The sequence below is a fragment of the Coturnix japonica genome, chromosome 3, assembly GCF_054131305.1.
Source record: "Coturnix japonica strain WE chromosome 3, WE-NBRP24, whole genome shotgun sequence".
Lineage (NCBI taxonomy): Eukaryota > Metazoa > Chordata > Aves > Galliformes > Phasianidae > Coturnix > Coturnix japonica.
This window is the reverse complement of record NC_140665.1, coordinates 65,584,022-65,607,742: the sequence shown is the minus strand read 5'-3', so window position 1 is coordinate 65,607,742 and position 23,721 is coordinate 65,584,022. Positions and strand designations below refer to the sequence as shown.

Below are 23,721 nucleotides of genomic sequence, written 5' to 3'. Positions count from 1 at the left end.
AGAACGGTAGTAAAAAAAAAATAGTGCTTTTAAAAAGTCAAGGACAGTAATCCTAAAAGATCTCTGATAACTTAATAGAGCTCTGAGTTATTAAGAAAATTAACTACGGCAAACAAGTTGAAAATCACAGATTTCCAGAAACAAAAGCCTAAATATAACAATGCCCTCAACATCAACTTAGATAAAAGAGCTGAACATTTTTATATAAAGCTGAACCATTTTCCTTCCCTCTCTTGTTCACTAAAATTTCACCATATCCTTTCCCTTATCCTTACACAAATCAAAAAAACATACAAAACCTTCCACGCAGAGTACGGACATTTTAAAAACACTATTTCTGGCCTGAGATATGGTCTGAGACTATTGAACAACTGTCAGTCTCCTCTTTACAGATTCTGTGGCAATTTACACATTTAAATGTAACTTACAAAAACTCTCTAAACTCTTGGGTTTTGATGCTGAAGACTTGTAACATTTTATTTCAGTATTTTGACACAGGATGGCTAGATTCAATAAGAGCATTCACAGAAGAAAAGTAATCATGGTGTGCAAATGTAAATAACCTTAATGCTTCAAAAGTTTTCAGAGCTCAAGTGCTAACTCGCTGTTTCCACTCAGTAATTCATTATCAGATGATTTTCCATTAAAGCATGAAATGCCATCTTTTATTGTATGAACATTACAAACAATGGGAAACTATGAGCTCTGTTTACCCTTCTTCATTAAACATAAAAGACACTCAAATCTGAAATTAGAGCTATTTAAATTTATTTTCTGTCTGAAAATGTCATTTGTAGGAATTTCAAATGGTATTCGAACATAGCAGCAAGTTTATTCTTTTATCATGATGATCTTTCATATGAAAGGTCTGTATAACCTCTGTTTACCTATTGACTGTGTAACTGTACACATCCCAAGTTCTCCAAGTTACCAATAAATCACTGAAACCGTTCTGACTCTCCTAGCTTCTATGATAGTATCCACAAGGTTCTTCCCCAATCCCAGAATAAAGCATGTGGAGGAACAGAACCACTGGGCAAGGTCCACAGGCAACTCAGCAGGATACAGACAGCCTCAAACTTAATTTTGTTATAGATATAAATCAAAGGGGAAAAAGGAGTACTTACTCATTCCTAAAAGTATTTCTACTCTTCATTTGGCTGTCATAAATACACTTTATTACTAGAGCATCTTAACAAGTTTTGTTGGAGATTTCAATGGAAAAGGCTTTAAAACAGTTTCTAATTCAGGGTGAAGTAAAACTAAAAGCTGAAGTACAAAGCATCTGTTGAAAGTGTTGATCCTCAGAGCATCTTCCAGAATGCCCAGAGAGGAGACACCAGACAAACGGTACTGGCTGAAAGTTTTTGATCCACTACATTTGCAGAGAAAGAAAAATCCGTCCAGTAGCAGGGAATAATCAGGAGTTATCACAGGAGTTATTACAGAATCACACAACTGCAGGGGCTGGAAAGGACCTCCAGAGATCATCAAGTTCAGCCCCCTTGCAAAGTAGGCCCCCTACAGCAGGCTGCACAGGTAGGTATCCAGGCAAGTCTTGAACATCTCCAGGGAAGGAGAATCCACAACACCCCTGGGGCAGCCTGTTCCAGTGCTCCATCACCCTCACTGCAAAGAAGTTCCTTCACATATTTGTGCGGAACTTTCTATGCTTCAGTTTAGGGCCTTGAAATCATGTAGAGGGAACCTCACTTGAAGATTTCTCAGGGTCCTGGATCAAATCTCCATACTTTCTTAGCCCTCCACTCAGAAAGGTCAAAGGATTTTTTCCTTGCAAGTTCACTTGACAGATATAAGCAAGCCTGGACAGACTAAGACCTCAGCTACAGAAGAGACACTTCATTTTAAACCAGACACTGATGGTATCTAATTTACATAAGTTATGTCATGTCTGTTCCACACAAAATAATACCTGCTAACCTGGGGCAAAATTCCAAGTGAGTGTTATTTTGAGATGAAAGGCTTCTTTGGAAAGCTTCTGCAATACAGCCAAATGAGTCTTGCCCCAGCTGTCATTTTCATATACGATCTGCATTTCTTCTGAGATCAATTATAGTTGTTGTGGGATAATCACATTAAACTTAGGGATACTTTCACACTAAGAACCAGCAGCAGAAACAGCTAATTTTCAAGAGATCAAAACTACATTTCCTGCATGTATCCCACATGATTAAAAAGAGACAGTCAATATGAAACCCACTCCAATGCAGTTACCGACAGCATTAAGTAAAATTTGCTGTGCCATTTGGTGTCATTAAAGCAGGAAAAAAATCAAATAATTGAACTAATGAAAGCATCAGGAAATATGCCCTCGACTGCCATTAATATCATTTGGTCAGCAACAACACTCTTCCAAGACAGCATATATGATTGTGAAAATGTAATAGCTTAGTTAACGAACAGTATCCTCCTTACCCCTGAGGCATCTGACAGGAACAGCACATATAAAATGCTTGAATGACAGCACTTAGCCTGTTTGCTGTCATGGAGATAACATCCTGGCAATCAGCATAAGCTTCCTGCTTCCCTGCAACTTCATATGTTTTTGAGTCCCCTGTGTCAGTGGATAGCTCTTTTCTGCTCTCTGTTCCTGTGGTAGCAAAGGAAGGCGTAGGAGTAGCATCCTGGTGATCTGGTCCTTTTTGCTTCAGCAAAATAGAAGTAATATTGGCAGAGTCCCTTTTGTTTTTCATCAGCTCTGTGGCTATAAGAACTAGCCATTCGTCTAAAGAGTGCCAAAGCAGTTCTAGTGGCTGCAATAAAATAAGCAAAAAAAAAAAAAAAAGACAAAAAAAAGAACACATTCATATTAGTTATATGATCATTAACATTAAGGCAAATAGACATCATTCACATTTAAAAGTTCTAAATCATAACTCAGAAGTCACGTTAGACATAAGGCTGAAATATTCCTAAAAATTCTCTACTTATAGCCACAGAGCACAAAGAGAAATTTTCATATAGAGTGAAAGGAGGAGACAAAACAAAGGAAAAATAACTTAAAGAAGGGTCAAACCCTGAACTGTTTAACACAGCTTAGCTTCACTGTTCTTACACAGCACAGGTCTGCACAACAGCTGCATTCAGTCAAAGACAGTACTGCACACCTCTAGTTTTAAGACTAAGCTTATCAGTGCTTTCTTAAGGTCCTCGTCAAAAAAGCTCCCCACACAAGGTGGATAGAGCAAACCCTAAACAGAGCCAAAGATTCAGATCGATACATGCATCAAGTAAATAGTGCTTTATGAACAGCATGAGACCATACAGCTCATTTTGATAGTATCCCAGATGTCTCAGACTGGGGGGTCAGTAATACCTTTACGAAATAAAAATAATATTAGTAAGATGTCACAACAATTTGTAAAGCTACGCATTTCATTTGAACGAAGTCACTCTTTGCTCACTACCAATATAACGAAAACCTGGCACACTTGCATTACTGTTACACATTTGCTCTCAGGTGCAGGCCTACAGCAGAGGATGGGAAGAGCTGAGACACTTGTGGCTTCCTCACAGACATTTCAAAAACATGAGGTCCAACTGAGCCACTCCTTAATGCTGCTCAAGTAGACATTGCACAAGTGTACATTCTATGAGTAGATGAAGATATTTTTGACTGAAGTCATCAATAATATTCCAAGAGCAAAAGTGAACATCTCACACATTCTCTTTTCCATACATTGCTTTTGAACCAACATTTGTAATCAATTACAGAATGTAAGGACTTAGCAGGTAATGAAAAGTACATTCTCATCATCTAACCCTGCCCTTAAGTATTAAGGGCTATTTTCAGCCGAGAGTATCAGAAGTCTAGATTATATGGAGCACTGTCAGTGTACCTAATAGCCATATGCTCTCAGAACAAATTAATTCCCATTAAAGCTGTGTATTAAAAACTCTTGTTGAAGTTCACTGTTAAGTAACTCAAATGCTTCCATTTTCTCCAATAAGATATTTAAGGAAAGAAAGCCAGTCTGTTCTCCATGACTGGTACTGGTATTGTTCTACATACCATATAAAACTAACTTCTTGCCCTCCCAGCAACCACAATTCTCTCTAGGTGGCCTGTGGTGAATTACATAAAGGGAAACTTAGTAAAGCAGAGATGGCTCTGTGATTTTCTTATTCTTGTCAAGAAATAACATTCCTCAGCAGCCGCAGATCAGGATATATTCACCTTTCCAATTTTACTCTATATTACAATGATAACTCTTCAAAAAAGAAATTTGTAAGACAGGTGGCAAAATTACTTCGAATTTCTGAAATGCTAAGCATCTAGATAGAGAGCTAGGAGATATGGTTTAGTGGTTTTTTATAGGTATGGTAAAGGGAGGATGGTTGGACTAAATGATCTTGTAGGTCCTTTCCAACCTTGTGATTCTATGATTCTGTGAAAGTATGTTCAAACAGTACACTAATATAAGAAAACTGTAACACAGTGTTGGGAAAAAAAAAAAAAAAAAAAAAGAAGAAGAAGAAAGAAAAAAGAAAAAAAGGAAAAAAAAAAAGAGAAAATGGAGAGGTTTTTCTCCATTTCTCATGCTGGATAAAGCATGTTTTTGCATCAGCTCTTCAAAAGTCATCATGCACAGACATACTTGCACATACAGGGAATGTGTTCAGAAGAAAGGAAAAAAAGAAGCCAGCAGCAACTGAAAATATTCCTTTACTTTTTTTGCTTTTTAATAATGAGTTTTGAAATTATCTCCAGTAGAAGAGAAAGTTCTTTCTATTTTAGTCTATGAGCCAGAGCAAAAATGTAAAGTTAAGCTACTTCCAAGAAAAAAAGAAGAAAGGTAACAGTATATGTCCAACCTTTTCACCACAAATATTTCTGTATTAACTGTGTTTAGCATCATCTGCTTGTTGTCTGATCTGGTGCATATAAACAAGCTTTCAATGAAAGCATTAAAAAATATTGTCTTCAATAAAATGATTCTTGTGATTTGGGTAAGGCTTTGCTTTTTGAAAAGGAATAAAACACGGTTAAATTCACAAAGTGCCAATTTAGTTCAATATGTTTTAATGAATAACCCTAAAGGACAAATATTATACTGCATACAGTATGATGCATTACTTTGTGCACACAGTGTTTTACATGCTCAAGCTCTAGTCTGATATTGATACAAATGAATGTGTTATTTAAGCTATTTTCCTAAAGAAAAAAGAAAGAAATGTTTGTTTTTCAAATATTCCAATGCCCTTCTTCCTTCCAAGGAAGGCATTTCCATCTTTCCAAGGAAGAAAATCAAAAATTAAGCTACATAACTAAACATAGCTGTAATTAGATTGTCATCTTTCATGAACTTATTAACATAGCTCTGTTTAAAATTTACTAGAAATAATTTGATAAACCTATCACACACACACACACAAAAAAGCAATAATTTCAAAATACCCCATTTTTAGAACACCTGGTAGAAATGTGAAGGTTAAAGAATATTCTCATCATTTAATCATTGGCTTCTAAACTTAGTGATACAAACTGTGCCATCAAGAAGATGGAAGGAGGAAGAAAAACAGAAAAGAAAAAAGACTATCTTTCAGCTGTTATTCTTTTGGTGTTCTGAATAGCTTATCAGTTGTACTCCCAATGCAGTGGCATGCAGGAAACTGAGACTGCTTTAGAGAAAGTAAAGCTACAATTTTTGACAGGATTCCTCACAAACAAGTATTTAAAAAACTTGAGAAATTAAACACCTAGAGGGCCAGAGCCTAAAGCACATTTTTGAAAGCAGCTATAAATCAAGAACCTTTCAAGGGAAGTAGTGAGCTGTACATTCTAAAGCATGTAATAATACCACTCAAGAATAATTGGGGGAGGGGGAGATCATGATCAGAATGAAAACAACGAATAGATTAGAAACTAAGAACTCCTAATTTTGAAGCAACATTAACAGAATCTCCTTTACATTGCTTAATATTACCACATTTTGAGATCACTACGTTCTAAAATAAAATATTTAAAATAAAACCAAAGTTTATGAAGACCTGTCAAGAACTAAATTTTTAATATCTAATATATAACACGTCTAAACCAAACAAGAAATAAACATAAAGAATAAGGTGAAATGTACATTAGTGTTTAAATGAATTCAGTGGAAAAAATAACTAAACAAAGGAAAAGAGTCAGGCTTAACTTAAAAAGGGATAGGGACATCAACCAAACTTACTTCCTGTTCATGAGATGTCTGATTAATGAATGCATGCTTTGTGAAATTCATCTCTTTAACGTCTATCTTCCTAACAACATCATATACTTTTCTGACCTTGAACACCTGACTTCTTGGAGTTTTATTTCCATTGTAGCCCATGTCATTTCCATTACTGGGAGAGGATGGGCCAATGCGAAAGACATGGCAAAATATCCTCACGATCCTTAAGAGACTCTTCATTTGAGCTTCATAATTACTTGACAAGCTGAGGAAAAAAAAAATGGAATATTTATGTTTCTTTTCCTAGATGAAACAAAGTAGTATATTAAGAAGTAACCAATCTAATGTTGAGATCTGACACACACAATGAAAAAAAAAAGTCCTTGTTTTTAATCCCTAATGTATTTGAAATTTTATTTCCTGCACAGGTCATGGGTAAAAAATCCAGCTTTTTACCATAAAGATCTCAATGTATGAAACAAATTGGGTTAACCAGTTGAAAGCATTTTTCATTCCAGAAAAGAATCACATATAATGGTAAAACTGTAATGATTAATCAGATATACCACCACAGCTCATCCATAACCTAACTCCTGTCCCAAGTGTCTATTAATTACCTTAGTCAGCTAAGGGGTCAGGATGATAAATGTCGCTGATTTACCCAAGGAAAACAAGTGACCTAGAAGATGCAACATAAGAGCACTGGGTTTTTACTTATTTATTTAACATATATAAGTTTTATGCCTTATTAACTGTCCAACACTGAAATCTATAAAAACTGCACCACAAACACAGTGTAGAATTGGAGACGCTCATGAGTTTGTGCACAGGCAGAATACTCTTATTCAAACTTCGTTTTGTTTTAAGTCCCAAGAGGTAAGAATTTGTCAATCCTGAGCACACACATAAAACTGCAAGAAATTAAAATTTCTTTTACTGAAATCTACACAGTTCTGAGAGCAGCCCTTTGGAAAAGGACTTGGTGGTGCTAGTGGATGAAAAGCTTGGCATGAGCCAGCATTGCATGCTTATAGCCTAGAAAGCCAGCTGTACCCTGAGCTTCATCAAAAGAGGGGTAGCCAGCAGAACAAGGGAGGTGATCGTTCCACCCCTGCTCTGCCCTAGCGTGACCTACCTGAAGTACTGCATCCAGGCCAGCGGTCCCAACATCAGTTCCCACAAGTCCCAATGTGGACTTGTAGCCCTACTCTGGACTCACTCCAACAAAGATGCTCTGAGGGCCAAAACACCTCTAATAGGAAAAAAGGTGACATTCAGCTTGGAGAATAGAAGGCTCGAGGGATACCTCATTACAGCCTTCCAGTACTTAAAGGGGACCTACTGGAAAGATGGGGAGGCACTCTTTACTGGGGAACATACCAACTAGGCAAGGGGTAATTGCTTTAAAATAAAAGAGGAAAAATTTAAATTAAGTACTTAGAAGAAACTCATAGAATAGTGAGGCACTGGGACAGAATGCGCAGAGAAGTTGTGGATGTTCCACCCTTGTAAGTGTTCAGAGCTAAGTTGGATGGGACCATGGGCAACTTGATCCAGTGGAAAATGTCCCTGCCCACAGCAGGAGGTTGGAACCATTATGATACACATGCATGTTTATAAGGAAGTATACATTTAGTTTTATCCTTGAAGTACTTGCTTTCTAAGATCAACACACTTTCAGAAGACTAACACCCTTACAGGATGCTGCACACCTCTGATGTAATTACTGATCTGCTAATTCACAGCTGGTTTCAATCAACCTAAACTCAAGAAACTAATTATACTTCTGAATAAAGCTCTTTCCTCAGTACTCTACAGGCAAACCTTTTAAAGCAACTCAAACCTTAAGAAATAAATAATAAGAAAGAACACCGAAAGAAGTGGGTCATTAAGAGCCTACAGGACACCCACGTGTATGGGAAACTGTTGATCACAGCCTGAACCTCTGATTAACCAACTGAGGCAAGCGATGAGTCAGCTGTGGGAGCACAGGTGAAGGTAATTCAGCTGTGCTACCTGAAGGGGTGGAGCTTGGCTCCATCTCTCCTTGAGCTCATTTAAGGGCTGACCACTGCTAAGGCAGGATCTCTTTCCAGAGATCACTCCTGTGTGGAATTTTACAGCAAGCCTCAACATTGGAGAGCATCTATCTTTACAGCAAGCCTCAACATCGGTGAGCTTTTATCATTAACCCTCTTTCTATTACATAACCTCTGTTTATCCATCAACTTTATAACTGTACAATTGTAACTGTACACCTGCAGTACAGGCATCTCCAGAAATACTAGCCCATGCAACAGAATGCTTCTAATTTGTCCTCCGGCTGAACTAGACAATTCACATTCAGCAACTACAGAAGCACATAGCAGCTTATATTCTGAGACACATACAAGCTGTTTGTACAGTCTGTTTCTTCAGCCATACTGAATGTTGCTCAATATAATGGAGCAATAACAGTCATAAATCAAACAGAAATGCAAAATCATCAGTTTAACTTACATTAAACACATTTGAAACTCCAACACGCTACAGATGAGGTGTTTTGCACAAACTGCCTTTAACAGATGCCACGGAAATTAGTAAAGCATACTAGGAAAACACACTTGCCTATTTTACATGCTTCTTCAACTAACTGCTATTTGCACTGCTGAGATAGCTATGCTGTTGATGCTGTTTTTGCTTTGGTGCAGTACAGGTACTTTCATACATGTATTAGTAAACATGGAAGGCAACCAGAGCCAGCAGGCATGATTTGAGTGGCTAAAAAAAAAAAAATGAAATTCTTCTTAGGCATACCAGGAAAGCATGCAGAAAGTAAAGTTGTGAGGAAAAAAGAAGAGGGACTGGGAAGTAATAATGACTGCTGGCTAAAAAGTTTCCCTTTCTAAAGATGACATAACTGTATCAAATTTACTTAAAAAAAAAGAAGTTCACTTTGCAACTCAGTCTTCCTGGTCCTAACAGCTACACAAGGAGGATACCAACTTTCTGTATTGAAATCCTTGCGAAGACAGTGATCTAAGCAGGTCCTGTTATCCAGAATTAGATATGAGATCCATTTACTCCAGTATGTGCCCAACATCAGATGGTTTAGATTATCAAATTTATTAAGTGGCAAGAACTACCTGGTAGCTTACCAACCAATTTATAATCCCCTCACACTTACCTAAGTAGTTTGTGACCATTTGTTGTAGCAACTTCAGCAAGACTTGTCAGAATTTTAAGATACTGGCTTTCACTCTGCTGAGACAAATGTTCCAGAACTTGCCGCAACTGGGTTTGTTAAAACAAAAGAGATTGCATAGAGTGTCAGACCAAAGTTTAATTTAAAATACCATTACACAGTCTAGCTTTAATTCGTAGAAACATTAATGTACATGCCTCTGTTGTTGAACATCTAACCTAACCTTAGTTAACATTTTATAAACTCCTTTGTTGTACACTTCTTTCTATCCTAGGCATTTTTTTACAGGGGAACCAACACTCCAGTGACACCATTCATCACGCATTCCTAAATCTTCTCATTTTCTTCACTTCTGTCACCCCCACTTTCAGAAAGATCAGTAATCCTTCTCACAGAACACAACAAAACTGCAGGAAAGCAAAAAGAGAAAAGGAACTTCACAAAGGCACTCTAGCCCAACACGCTGATCCCATGATAAGAGCTACTTACTGCATCTGTGATCCAATTGATTGATTGTCTAATTTGCCTTGTTCATTTTTAAACACTTATGTGTCTGGAGGCAGTTTCATCAAGTTCTTTTCTAACACTCCACTAACCTTAACTATGTGAAAGTTCTTCTCGGTGCTACAAATGTCTAAAGCAAAATATTTCTTACTGTAAAAAATTACTGGACAGACTTCTACAAACTTAAGATAGTCAGCAAGCCTCTTCCTATCCTAAACTTCTTTCTGCTACATAACTAACTTTCCATCTTTTTATAGCAGTCATTTCTCATGTTTATTATTTTCTTTAAATTCCTAGGAGTCTTCGTCTTCCTCCAAACACGGTTTCCAAAGCTGGATGCAATATTTCAACTAAGATAGCAAGAGAGAACTTGTGCAGCAGGACTGCTTTGTGTGTCTTAAAGGAAACAGAAGTTCCTTCCCTCTTCCTCACTCTCAGAAACTGAAAATATGATGCCCACACGTCAGCACAACTTGTAGCCTACAACAAACATCAGATCCTTTCCTACGAAGCTGCTCCACAGGCAGCAGCTTCCCATACTCTGTTTCAACACTGACTGTTCCTACGTGAGCACAGGAGCACAGTAGTTGTGCCTAATGAAATCCATTCTTTCACCCTGCAGCTTATCAATATTTTTTTCCAGTTTGTCAGGAACATTTAAAACATGAGTCTTGACTTCCAAATTCTTCACACCATCACTTCCAGATAATATGAACTGGTCACTGTCCAAGTCTCTGGGCAGAACAGTTTGGCCTTAGTTGTAGAAAACCATACTTAAGGTTTCATTCTTTTTCTAAAAGAAATATAGATATATAATGAAACATCTAACATATTTTCAATGGACTTCCGTTCAGATCTGACTGTGCATACACTCCATGATTGCTCAGATAAGACGCCCATTCTCCTTGCTTATCGTCTTCACTTATAATACAATACATGATAGTGTGCTTTGTCATTTGCCTTTCTGTGGAAAGTCATTTTTGTTCCATGGTTTTAATCCTTTAACATTCTCTTTTATTTGAGGTCAACTACTCCATCTCCCTATGTTTCTAAAATAAACCCTGAGAATTCTCATCTCTTTATCATTTAACTTTATAAAACTCTAAACTGTTTCAGAACTTTAAGCACTGTTTCTATAGGGACTTACATGTCCTCAACCTTTTAGTGGAGGCAATGGGATTACAGAAAACAATAAAAACTTCCAAAATCTAGTAAAGCAAGTTCAGTGAAGTGGCATCCAATTCTTTACTAAAACCATTTTTCTTTTTAATCTTACAATCTGCAAGATTGTTTGCAGTTACTTTCATGTAAACAATATATTAAAACAAAATTATCTAAGTTGGGAGAGAAGAAAAGTAACCCACACTAACAGTCCCCTGCTGGATCTACAAAACCTAATACCATATTACCATGTTTTCCCGTAGATCTTCATTCTGAGTCATTTGAATTATTGTCTGGAAAAGTCTAGGATGGTACTGTATTAAGACTTCACAAGTCTCTCCATATCCACCCTAAAAAGCAACAGTTCAAAACAGTTCTTAATTAAAAGCAGTATTCAAATTGGGCTTTATCCTAATATAGGCATTAAGACTTACTGAGCATTAAAAAGACTTAAAGAAAGACCAGCAGCAGAAATTCAGTCCTAAAATAAACTCAAAAGTCAATAACACATCAACGTTAGACATCACTGAATGTTTGGGAGAGGACATAATCAAGTTATTTAAGTATATTAGATCAAACAATTATTGTATTATTTAGAATGCAGTGGATAAGCCCTCCCTCCTGGAAAATCAAAGCTAGCTTACACTTAAGCAACGCCTCCCCAGCAATTCACCAAAGAGACTAAATACAGTACAATATTTAGCTTCTCTGCTGATCAGTGATACCAATTCACCTACATACACCCAGAATTTGATCCTTTGAAACAAATCCTTCATGAAGATTCATAAGGTACAAATCTGATTTGTTAAAGTAAAAAAAACAAATAGAAAAAAAATAGGATAAACATACAAAAAGGTTATTTAACCTCAAAATGAATGCACATGTACAATTCCACATGTGCCCCAGATCAATAGTGCTAACCAACTTAACGTTTTTCTCAAACAGTTTTGTTATTTGGAAAGAACAGAACTTTAATTTGTGGTTTGTTTCTATCAAATCTTATTCAACACATCTGCATTTTTTAAAAGGACACCTAGCAGCTGAATAGATGTCACAAACTGGAAAGATGTAATTTATTAAAAGCTGTAAGTCGAGAAGATCCTTCTCTGTACATGACAGTTCAGAATGCACTTCAGTGATAGGAGATTCATTGAACAGATTGACTAAATTGCTCCTACTGCCAAGAACTTAAGTATTAAAATTTCAATCACTCTTAATCCTCAAGAATTAATGAATGTCATCTCTTTAAAAGTAAGGTTATACCACGCTAGCAAGAAATACACAGATCCACAATCTCAGTCCTCCTAAAGCATGACTCTACTCTGAAAATCAAATCCACTATCAAAGAATAAAAATATTCATATAAAAGAAAAGAATATATTTTGTTTTCTCCTTTTTTACTCAGTATCACTAGCTTGTCTTTTCTAGAGGATCTCAAATGCAGTATTATCATCCCTACAAAACAGCAAACACCAGGTGTCAGTATTCACAACTTCAAAGAAAAAATAGAGTTTTGGAGTGGTGCTCATCCCTCTACTTCCCTAGAGATTTTAAATCTGGAAACTAAAGCAGATATTTGAAACTCTAATCATAAAAAAAGAAATAAGAATAGTACCACTAAGTACATACTGCTATACTTTCTTACAGGTTTATGGATATAAGAAGCCTCAAAATCAAGTAGACAGTGCAGTTTTACAGTAGCAGTAAGTCATTCTGCCAGAACAATGAAAATATCTACTTTCACAGAAAAGGCAGCAGTGAGACAGTAGGGTGAACGAGTACTTCTGAGTTTTCAGGCACATTCAATATACTTCATTTATTTTTGATGCCTTACACTACTTTTAGAGCTTTGGGTTACAGAAGGCAGGAGCAAAACAACCCTCACCATTTTCTAGAGGTCTCATTAGGAAAAGATCACTTTAAGATGAAACGCAATTGGATCTACTTCCTGCTCATCAGAAAGGAATCGAACACATTTCTGAGGGTCTTCCTCTCCAGTTATTTGCTGACTTCCCACTTCTTTCCCACATAAGCCTTCCCAATAGTAATCTGAATCAGATATATCTACAGTTGACTTACACATCACACTCAAATAAGAGATTTTACAGAATTCCTTAAGCCCTGAGAACAGACACAAGCTTTTAAGTACCACCATCAACATGCAATTGATTTCCTTGCACATGACATTATAACCAATATGTTAATTAAATCCAAAGTCTTTACTTTAATGAAGGTGCATAATTTTTGTTTTTGTAGGGGAAGGCTAAAAGAGAAGGTTTTGCAAGATTTTTCTTAAAAAACAGTAGAGCAGAACTGAGTAAACTGCTTAGAATTTCTCCTGTCCAAAAAGAAATGCCATAAGTAGCTGAACTTGATTAAGATTTTTCTCCGATAGCCTATAAAATAAGTTTTGCAACATTAATTATTCCAAAAATATCCCACAGGTGCTAAAGACAACAGTCATTACCATGTAAATACAGATACTTCAACTGCAGGTCTTAAGCACATAAGAAATCTTCAGGATAACTTGAGATTAACTTCATCTTATCTTCATCTTCTACATATACACATATATATATTAATATTGTTAGCAAGTGACAGTTTGTAGGAGGAAAAAAAAAAAAAGAAAAAAAGAGAATTGGTAACAATACCTGTACACAGAGATCCAGTGGAGTAATGCCATTTTTATCTGGTAAATATTTGGCTCCTCTCATCAAAAGAATTTGTGCAGTGTCTCTCTGACCATGGCTATCCAAATGAAGAAAAAGAGTTAAGACAGCAGTTATGCTTTATTAAGAGTTGAGTTTTATTACACCTGGCAAACACAGTCAACAAACTATTAGGAAGAAACTAATACCATGTAATAAGAAACTAAGAAGAAACATGAAACAGAAGATAATGCAACACTCACATGCCCCACCACTACCCTTCCAAGTCACTATAGAAGCCCAGTAGAAAATTAGATATGGCCCATTTATGCAGAGTCATCCTCATCATTCAGAAATGAACCAACCTTGCCTAGCCTGCTAAGTATCTATGAGCTGCATTTCCTGCGCTCTATAAAGTTTTCTATGCTAAATTAGTTCTTCACTCACTCCTAATAGATTTAGGGGGGAAAAAATTATTGAACTAATAAATTATTTAGTTGTGCCAATAAATAAATAAATAGATAGATAAAATTAAGTACCAGTGATTACATGCTGATTTAAAAAAAAAATAAAAAATAAAAAATAAAAAAAAAAATTAAAAAAAAAGTCCATTTCACAGAAGCACAGAATTGTAGGGGTTGGAAGGGACCTCTAGAGATCATCAAGTTCAACCCCCCTGTCAAAGCAGGCTCCCTACACAGTCACCTTCAAGAATATTTAGTGCATATACTGACAAAAAAGTGTAATACAGAAGTATCTAAGGACTATAACCAAAGAGAAAAGATGTAGCAACTAAGACTACAGATCCAAGTTTGTGACCTGAAACTTCATTGGACAACACTAGCCATCTCAACAGTCTCCAGCTGAGTTCGCCTCCCCCATGTCTTTGCAGATCAGGAAACCAATAGTTTAGACTAATGTACCAGACTTCAGCCTAACACATTCAGCTACCAGATCTCATATAGGAGCTAAGACTAACTGCCTTATAAAGCACCTCTTCACAGTAAGTTTCCACACCTTTAAAAACAGGGATATGCAAGTTGGACTTCAAGCACTCATAATCCTTCTCCAGCCATTACCAGACACTGCTGCCACATTCTATTCACCCTGTCCTCAGTGAACTTTCTCCTTGGCTGGCAGCAGCATCAGTTGGCACTTATTGACAATGAGATGTGTTTATGTTCACTGTGCACTCTGTCCGCTCTACCCTTCCAGCTGCTCCAATTGTTTATTTCTAGAAGAATATCACAACGGACTCACCATGTGTTCCCTCCCCACAGAAAAGCTCCAAGGTGAAACCAAGTTGGTTACATCTTCTAAAGCAAGTGCCAAAAGATAGCAGCTATTTATTCTCTGCTTCCCTCCTTATCAATTGACAAGAGACAGCACACACTAACTGCAAAGCTCCAGAAACAGACTCCCACAGTGTAACCCTGAGCAGGCCAGCACTCTTCCTTTTGTTTTTACTAACATTTAACCACAAGTGAACTACTTACCCTATAGCCACAGCCTAGGGATTACAGAATTTCAAACAAAATAACAGCAAAAATGGTCCAATTAAAACAAGTCGTCACTTATCATACAACTTTGAAACAAAGCTGAACAGCATACACTGTAACACCGTAACACACATTAACAAATAGTCAAAACTGCTGTAGAAAACTTGCACTTCTACGAAGTTATTAACACAGCTATTATTGCCTTTATTATTCCTATGACTCAACATGTGGGGTCTTCCCACATTAGGGAAATAAATAATTTAGATGATATCTCGAAAATGGCACAAAAGTGATCTTCCTGGCAGACCTGTATTTACAAATGTCCTGGAAAGGTTATCAGTGCTTAGCTATCCACAAGAGCTTAATACACAGAACACTGACCCAGTAAAAAGAGCTACTTAAATTATTACTATAAAACACACAGGTTTTAAATAGTCACAGGAAAGAGAAAAATATTCGTCAAAATAATCTACTTTGATGGATCTCTTCGTAAGTCATAGATTCTTGCTGTAAAATGCACAGCTATGTGTTTAATATGTCTGTTACAAAGAGGTAAGAATATATACCTGCAAGCAAAATAGAGTGGAGTTGCTCCTGACACATTGGGCCTATTTATATCTGCACCACTGTCCAGCAGACACTGTACTGTCTGTAACAGAAAAAAATACCAACATTAGAGAGACAGCAGCTTGTAGACTTGTACTCTAAGAGCACATATTCAGACCTAAAACAGGACCACACCTAAAATTACATTCACATAGATCAATATACAAAGAGTCTGTGAATTTGTTTACTCCTGATTTTAAATATATATATATATATAAATAATCCAACTCCATGCAGGTTTTATCCAGACTAAATTAAGACCATTTCAGATGTCAAAAGTTTTTAACAGCCATTAGCTGGTATAATTATGAATTATTACAAGTAACAAGGATGAAAATCTTCACATCAAAACCTGCTGTCAATAAGGCAATAATACTATAGAACATCGGAGTATACAGAGTAAGTCAGCGTATACAGAGTACGTCACATAGTCTCAGAAACAGCAACACCAGTTATCTCTATGAGAAGAGTATGGAGTCAATGTTAAGACAAACAATAGAGCTCTTAACATTCACCATCATAACATGCATGATTGGCCTGAGGTTTAAAAAAAATAACAAGCAACACCATTTATGCATTACAGGAATGAAGATTTGCATAATAAGTTACGACAGTTTAAAAACTTACTGTTTTGTGTCCATTTTGACAAGCTACATGAAGGGCTGTCTGTCCCATTGCATCTTCAACATCAACATTACTGACATGCTGCACAAGATCATGAAGCAATTCTGTTCGTCCATTGACAGCCAACCAATGAATCTAAGTACAAAACAATGATAAATTTCCTCAAGCAACGACACAAATAATTTATAAATAAAATTTTCAGTGTGACTGCATAACTGACAACATTTTAACAGGAGAAGCTTTGAATATCAAATACTTCAGTATTTCAGTTACATCTTTCATTCATAAAAGCACTGGACAAAGCAGTTTCGTCAAGTTACAAGTAAGATGGCAGAAGCTTAAGAAATCTGGATCTTCAAATTTTAAGTTCACCATAAGAATTAACAGCACTTACTGCAGTCAAGCCTTCATTATTACAAATGTTGACATCTGCACTGTATTCCAGCAGCTTGCTCATGCATTTTTTCTGGCTATAAACAAAACAATACATTAAAATTGAGCTAGGCAAAATCATCTTCTTAGGCTCCATTCACTCTAATTAACCACTAAAAAAAACAATAGCAGACAGTCTTACTTCACAAAGACTATGGTACTGAGCACCTGAGATAAATCATCATTAATAGCACTATAGATTCACATAGTAACTGTGACATGACAACAAGGGACAAAAAACAACTGTGTAGCTGAATGTTTTTGTTGGAAGCGTACAAGTAACTATCATTGTAACAGCTTCCATTCAGCATGACTTACATTCTCAAGACAAGATGCTGGAGCTAATGGAAATCCATAAAGCCAGTCATCATCTGTACACTTCAGTGAACATATTTGTACTAAACCATTTTAAATCATTATTTAATAAGACACTCATTGTAACACCACATGCATTTTTGGCAAGTACAAAAAAAAAGCCTTAATGAAAGCAGAAGTGTTTTTCCTCCTTCATGTTTTGTTGGTCTTTTTTTGCTCTCTAATATTCTGAGTGCTTTACCCACACGAGTTTATTCTCAATTCTTTTTATTTTGTACTTCTTGCACCTTTTCTCACGTTTCCCTTTCACATAAGTGTCTCATATGCACTTCTGTATTTCACGATGATGCCACTTGGCTTTTTCTTTCTTCCTTCTCCTACAGATACTCCTCCCCCAAACTAAACACACCCATCCTCACTAGAACAAACAGCTGTGATACAGTTTGGTTACTACTAACACACAGATGTTCTAGTCATGTGCTACCTAAAGCAGCCTTTCAGAAGTGTCGGTAACAATTGAAAAGAGAAAACCATCACTAGCATCAGAGTTGGAACTGCTTTATCTTTAGCACTGCAAAACTTTACCATCAAATTAACAACTACGTAACTGCAAGACACAGATTATTCAGGCTGAACTTATTTTTCCACATGGAAGGAGAAAACGATTTTTCAAAGGCCAAAATAAGATCTGACGTTTTCTCATACAGCAACCAGAAGTAACAGTTAAGGCAAGTTCTAACATCATGGCGCCTGAAGTGAATTACGTGCAACACCTTTTTAAGTTTTAAAAGCATTTTTCTTACCCATTCCTCGCAGCTAAATGGAGAGGTGTGCATCCTGAGATGTCCTGATAGTTTGGATTTGCTCCTTTTTTTAGTAATAGAACAAGGCATTCAACTGAGCCACAGCTAAGAAGAATAGGGAGAAACAGTGACAAAGATATTTACAAACCAAATTTACACTGACACAAAGACAACAGCAGTACTATGTGCAGATTGCAATTAACAAAAACTCTTAAAACGAAATAGCTTCTACACCTTTATATTTTAAATCACATACAGCTAAAAGAAAAAACAAATATGATGAGAAATGACTGACCATAACTTGAACTAATAAATAGATGTTAGGCTTGCATGTGATTTTAGTGACTCTAAAACCCAATAGTGAATCTTTAAGACTGCCAATTTATTGAAGTGTAAACCATCTATAACGTGCTTTTCCCTTCAATGATTCGTTTGTTATTTCCTCTAACCTCATCTTTCACCTATACACAGGACTGAATTTTCCATAATTCCAGTCTGATGCTTTCTTTACACTTCAGTGTCTGGAAGTTACATTTAGTAGTTTTAATATCAGAAAAAATCTAAAATATTAGGAAAATGCTAGAACTCATGCAAATGCTTCTTGGCACTTTGGTTCTAGTAGGTAAATCCTCTTTACAATTCATAATAGGGCAGCTCCTTAGCATAAACAAAGCCACCAAGAAACTCTGTAATAAGCATTTATTCTGCTTCTGAACTCTCCAGAAAGAACTGATTTGAAGGAAAAAAAAAAATACAGTATTTTTGCATTCATCCTGACCAATTTACCTATTATTACCAGTGCCCTCAATGACAAAACTACTATACAACAACCCAAAGACACTGAAGCTTAGCTGTTCAATAAGTTGTAAAAATAGCAACTTGATGACCTCTTAATGATCCAACAAATAACCAAGATAAAACAGAATCCACAGGCTCTGTAACACATTTTCTTGTGTTCATTTGACACCACATATAATAACTGTCTCTCCATAGGGAGATAGGCACATTGATTTAAAAAAAAAAAAAAAAATACAAAGAAAGTGCAAAAACAAATGTTACTGATACTACAGAGTTTTCCAGCTTACATTGATGCCTTAGATTTGTGGTATTATTTTCATTGTTAACTTCTGGACCGGACTCAAATAAGTCTTACTTTGCTGCAATATGAAGCAAACTTCTCTTCACACGTCCAAACGCATAATTCACATCAAATTTTGAATTTGATAGCAGCTCTGAGACAGACCTTCAAACAGAAATACCAGATGTTAATAAAAAACAGCTGACAATATCCCGGTATATGCCATAACTTGTACACAAGTACTCAATTTCTTAATTGATCACAACTTTTTTTCCCCGCAGCCAACTTTTGAACAAAAGTTCCAACAATATTCAAGCATATATTAACACCTACTTCCACTCTTTCACTACAGTCTTACATGTATGTAGCACAAGTGCTAAGTCATGGCCTGATACAGTGATTGAGCACCTGCTGGGAAGGCAGGGCTAACTCAGGGGAGCTCAGGCACATGCAGTGCATCTAAGTGACCCAAATGGGTGGAGCCAGCATCCACTCTCCCCTCCCCCCCCCCCCCAGACCTCACTTAAGGGTTGACAGCAAGGGGAGGGTATCTTGCTTGAGGTCCCTGCCTACCTGGGGCCTTCTGAAGGTAAGCAGCTTTTTCCCTTTATTTCTGCATCCACAGCTGCCACACTTGGGCTTATCATCACTTGCTGCTGCCTGGGACTCTGCTACCTCACTGTCATTGCTGTGCTTTCCATCACATTATAGCATTACAACATAAAAAGGAATTGTGATGACGGGCAACTGTTTCACATGTGCACTACTTGGCATTAGACCAGATGGCCAAATGATATCGTTAGAGACAGAAAACAAGTATATCACTAGCATATGTTTGAAACAACTATACAGTCTCATTTTCCTCAACTAGAATAGGATGTCTGTGCTGAGGTATCTTTCCTAAATATAAATAAAGTTCAGAAAGAAGACTAGTACAGGAGACCATTACGTGGGAAGACATACTATAATAATATGGCAAATTTAAATACAGCCCTTCAAGTTCTAGTGAACTGATAAAGATACAATATCTCAAAGTAGGTCAAACTGCAAGTGGACTGGTCATTTCAACCTCCAGTAATGAGCTAATCGCATCATGTAAAACCACTGCACACAGAATCAACAAGATATTATGTGTAACAAATGTTTATACTGATTAGATAAGCAATTTCTATTTTTAGCAGGAGGTACTACCTGCATGCCTACAGAACTCAGTGGGAGGCAGCACCACTTTGTTGGCACTGTACAGCTCACAAGTCCCAAACACAATAAGGGCAACTGAGTAAGAGAACCAGCTGCCTATGTGAGGAATCACAGAAGTGTTGGTCCCATTGTCCAGCATTCATTCTATGTTTTTTCGGAGACATCTACATAAGACTAACAGCTTTTATGTCATAAAAAATACACACTTAGAGCTACAACACCGTTACAAAACTATGTTTTCCTTACTCTAGAGCAAATTCCTTTCTGTGAATCAAGGGAATGATGCAGTTCCAGTTTAAAGCGCAAAATAAATCAGATTTCTCAGCCAGTCACAGTCAACTACTAACTTCAGCTACAGAAGAAACCTCAGTTCAGCACTAGAACTATCAAGCACGCTCCAGCAGCTGTAGCCACAGCAAACATGCTGCTTTTTATGACCTTAAAATAAAAACATGAAATGTAAATAAGCTCTCACCTGTGCTGGTCAGCCATCACCATTGGCATTAGTGTATAAACAGCAGTTTCATTATCTGTAAAGAAATTAAATGACTCCATTATCAAAAAGTAATATTTTACCTAAATTAAGTTCATCTAGCAGCAATTATTCACCTTTTAAAGTACCCACTGTTCAACAGATCACCCTAATTACATAGGTTATAGGTACCTTGAGTTACATCATAAAGATCTACCATACTCATAAAGAGGTAAAACTTCAACATAGCATTTTTCTCTTTCTGTCAATTTATTTTAACTGACAACTCTGCTACATCAAAGCATTTAAGAAATGTGCATTGAGCAAAACAAAAAAATACATCTTAAAAAGACATAAATTTCCTATATTGAAAGGTGACTTCTATAATCCTCATAGCTATGAGTTTGTGAAAGTGAAAGTTACTCCACAACCATTTATTTTAATCCCAACATGAAAAGTTGAATACAGTATACTTTATCTGCAATGTTTCATACCTCATATCTGTCTGCAATGAAAAAAGGCTGCAACACAAAGATGCAGATAGATGATAAAAGCAGACTGAAAATAGACTGATATGCAATGATAGTCTCCATCAGTATTACCACTTCACATTTGCTTCCATTTCAAGTCACAAATATTAAGGGCCTAAAAGTTGCAGCTCCAGACTATAAGACCTGGCTTTCAGACACTGAGCCTTTAGAGTAGAATCCAGATATCTGTGTTGAGCTCTTAGGTGCTCAGAAAATGCCTACTGAATAACTTTAAAAACCCTCTACTAAATCATGTCCCTGAGCACCACATCCAAATGGCTCTTAAACACATCCAGGGATGGTGACTCAACCACCTCTCTGGGCAGCCCATTCCAGTGCTTAACAACCCTTTCTGTAAAAAGGTTTTTGCTGATATCCAACCTAAACTTACACTGGTGCAACTTAAGGCCATTTCCCTTCATCCTGTCATCTGTCACCAGTGAGAAGAGATCAACCCCACTCTCACTGTAAGCACCTTTCAGATATTGGAAGAGAACAATAAGGTCTCCCCTCAACCTCCTTTTCCCCAGACTAAACAGCCCCAGGTCCTTCAGTTGCTTCATCTTCAGAAGAAGATAAACATGTAAATTCAACTTCATCAGTACAAAGAAGTTCAAACACACCATTTAATAGATTCACAGAATCAATAAGGCAGCTAAGATCACCTAGTCTAACCATCAACTCATCAACCCTTGCCCAGTAGACCATGTCCTAAGTGTCACATCTACACATTTCCTGAACACCTCTAGACCCACTCCTGCAGTACTCTTATGATGGTGTGCTCTCTCCACCCCTTCATTCTTTCCTATGGATACTGTAACCCTTACTTAAGGACAGAAAGCAGAGGAAAACCCTGTATTTTTACAGTTAAAGCTATTCATAACACACAAGAAGCCATCAAACTACATGTCATACTTGGCTGGGTGTGGTATATTCTAAGCTGATCCTGTCAGAACATGTTTGGAGCAAAGCACTAAATCCCAAACTGCTTACACAAGAGCTGCTCCTCAAGAAATGTTTGGGCAGGCCAGGTCCAGGGAGAAGACATTAGATGTACCAGTGCAAGACGGTCATCAAACAGAGGTTATCTTGGAACATAATTCACACTGTAACTAGTGACATGACTAGAGGTAACAGCCTCAAGTTGCACTAGGGGAGATTTAAGTTGGATGCTCGGAAAAACTTCCCTAATTGAATGGTGAGGCACCTTAACAGGCTGCCCAGGGAGGTGGTGGAGTCACCATCCCTGGTCATGTTCAATAAATGCTTAAATGTTGCACTGAGAGACACGGTTTAGTGGGAAATACTGGTGATTGGTGGATGGTTGGACTGGATGATCTTGGAGATCTTTTCCAACCTTGGTGATCCTGTGATATTGTCATCATCAACTGGTTGAACTCTTACTGCATTATTCCCATAAGTTGGACCTTAGATTGGCAGTACCAAATCAGTTCTCACTGCCACTGCTCGTGAGATGCAGGAAAGCCCCTCTGAAGCACCTGTCTTGCAGTGACATTATCAGTCTGAAGCCATCCATGGGGACACGGAGCCGGGAGCAGCAGAAGGCCCCACCTACCAGCTAGGAAGTCCCAGCAGAGAAAGCATGCAGAAAACCAGGCTATTCCTTCCGCACAACGCAGCAAACGAGAACCGGCAGCCTGAGTCAGGCTCAGCTGTAAAAACAACTCCCCGAAGGAAGAGCAGTGACAGCGCATGACTGACGGGGGCAAACCCCTTGGGTTTCCCGCAGCTGCTCCATGTGACACCGGAGGAAGGAAGAGGATGAAGAAAAACAAGAAGTGCCCGGAGCGAGGAAGGGAAGCCGGCTCGCGTTCCCGGTGTCCCGTGCTGAACCCGCTTAACCCGGCGGGGCCGGGTCGGGCCACCGGACCCAACGCAACCCCATGTAACCCCTCAGCTCCTACCGTCCGGCAGCTCCACAGTGCGGGCGCGGCGCAGGGACCTGGTGAGGCGGTTGAGCTGCTCCATGGCTCTCTCCATCCTCGGGGCAGCCCGCCCGACAGCCGCTTCCAGCCCTCGCACCGCTCCGCTCAGCCCATGGCCCTGACACCGGCGGCACCGAGGCTGCCCGGGCCTCCGCCGGCACCCGGCGCTGTGCGCATGCTCGGCGGTGGGGTGGCAGTGCGCATGAGTGGGGCAGCGGCCGGAACTGAGATGGGCGTGAAGGGGTAATGGAGTTTGTGGTGGTGTGATCGCAGAACGAATCACAGCATGACCCGGGTTGGAAGGGTCCTCAAGGATCATGTAGTTCCAACCCCCCTGCCTGGCAGGGCCTCCAAACATACACCTTTACTAGATCAGGTTGCCCAGGGCCCCGTCCAAGCTGGCTTAATGTGATGTGCTTGGGTTAATGTGGGTGATGCGAAACAAGTTGCTTGTGGGTGCCTGAACGTCCATGTGGAAACAGCTGCCAGCATCAGTCTGTGTTTTCATCGCTGCTTCCTGTGTTCTTGATGGATAATGTGTCG

General features: G+C 38.0%; 1 protein-coding gene across 7 annotated transcripts in view; it reads right to left on the bottom strand.

Moving 5' to 3' along the window:
* The window catches only part of HACE1 (HECT domain and ankyrin repeat containing E3 ubiquitin protein ligase 1), a 43,392-nt gene extending 20,037 nt beyond the window's left edge, over window positions 1-23,355 (bottom strand). For 3 of the 7 annotated variants that reach the window (XR_014944132.1, XM_015858756.3, XM_085541854.1), the window contains exons 1-12: window positions 23,158-23,355; window positions 20,706-20,760; window positions 19,106-19,195; window positions 17,953-18,057; window positions 16,797-16,872; window positions 16,406-16,537; window positions 15,739-15,821; window positions 13,677-13,773; window positions 11,274-11,375; window positions 9,343-9,449; window positions 6,195-6,441; window positions 2,437-2,774 (exon numbers count right to left, since the gene is read on the bottom strand). Coding sequence is in view for 5 of the 7 variants with exons in the window: in XM_015858756.3 (XP_015714242.2) it covers window positions 2,437-2,774; window positions 6,195-6,441; window positions 9,343-9,449; window positions 11,274-11,375; window positions 13,677-13,773; window positions 15,739-15,821; window positions 16,406-16,537; window positions 16,797-16,872; window positions 17,953-18,057; window positions 19,106-19,195; window positions 20,706-20,760; window positions 23,158-23,233 (1,508 nt within the window). In the remaining 2 variants the exon portion in view is untranslated. Of the gene's footprint in view, window positions 1-2,436; window positions 2,775-6,194; window positions 6,442-9,342; window positions 9,450-11,273; window positions 11,376-13,676; window positions 13,774-15,738; window positions 15,822-16,405; window positions 16,538-16,796; window positions 16,873-17,952; window positions 18,058-19,037; window positions 19,196-20,705; window positions 20,761-23,157 lie in introns of all 7 variants that reach the window. The other 4 variants (XR_014944133.1, XM_015858757.3, XM_015858758.2 and 1 more) reach the window with 3 other exon arrangements.
* Window positions 23,356-23,721: the final 366 nt, after the last annotated feature.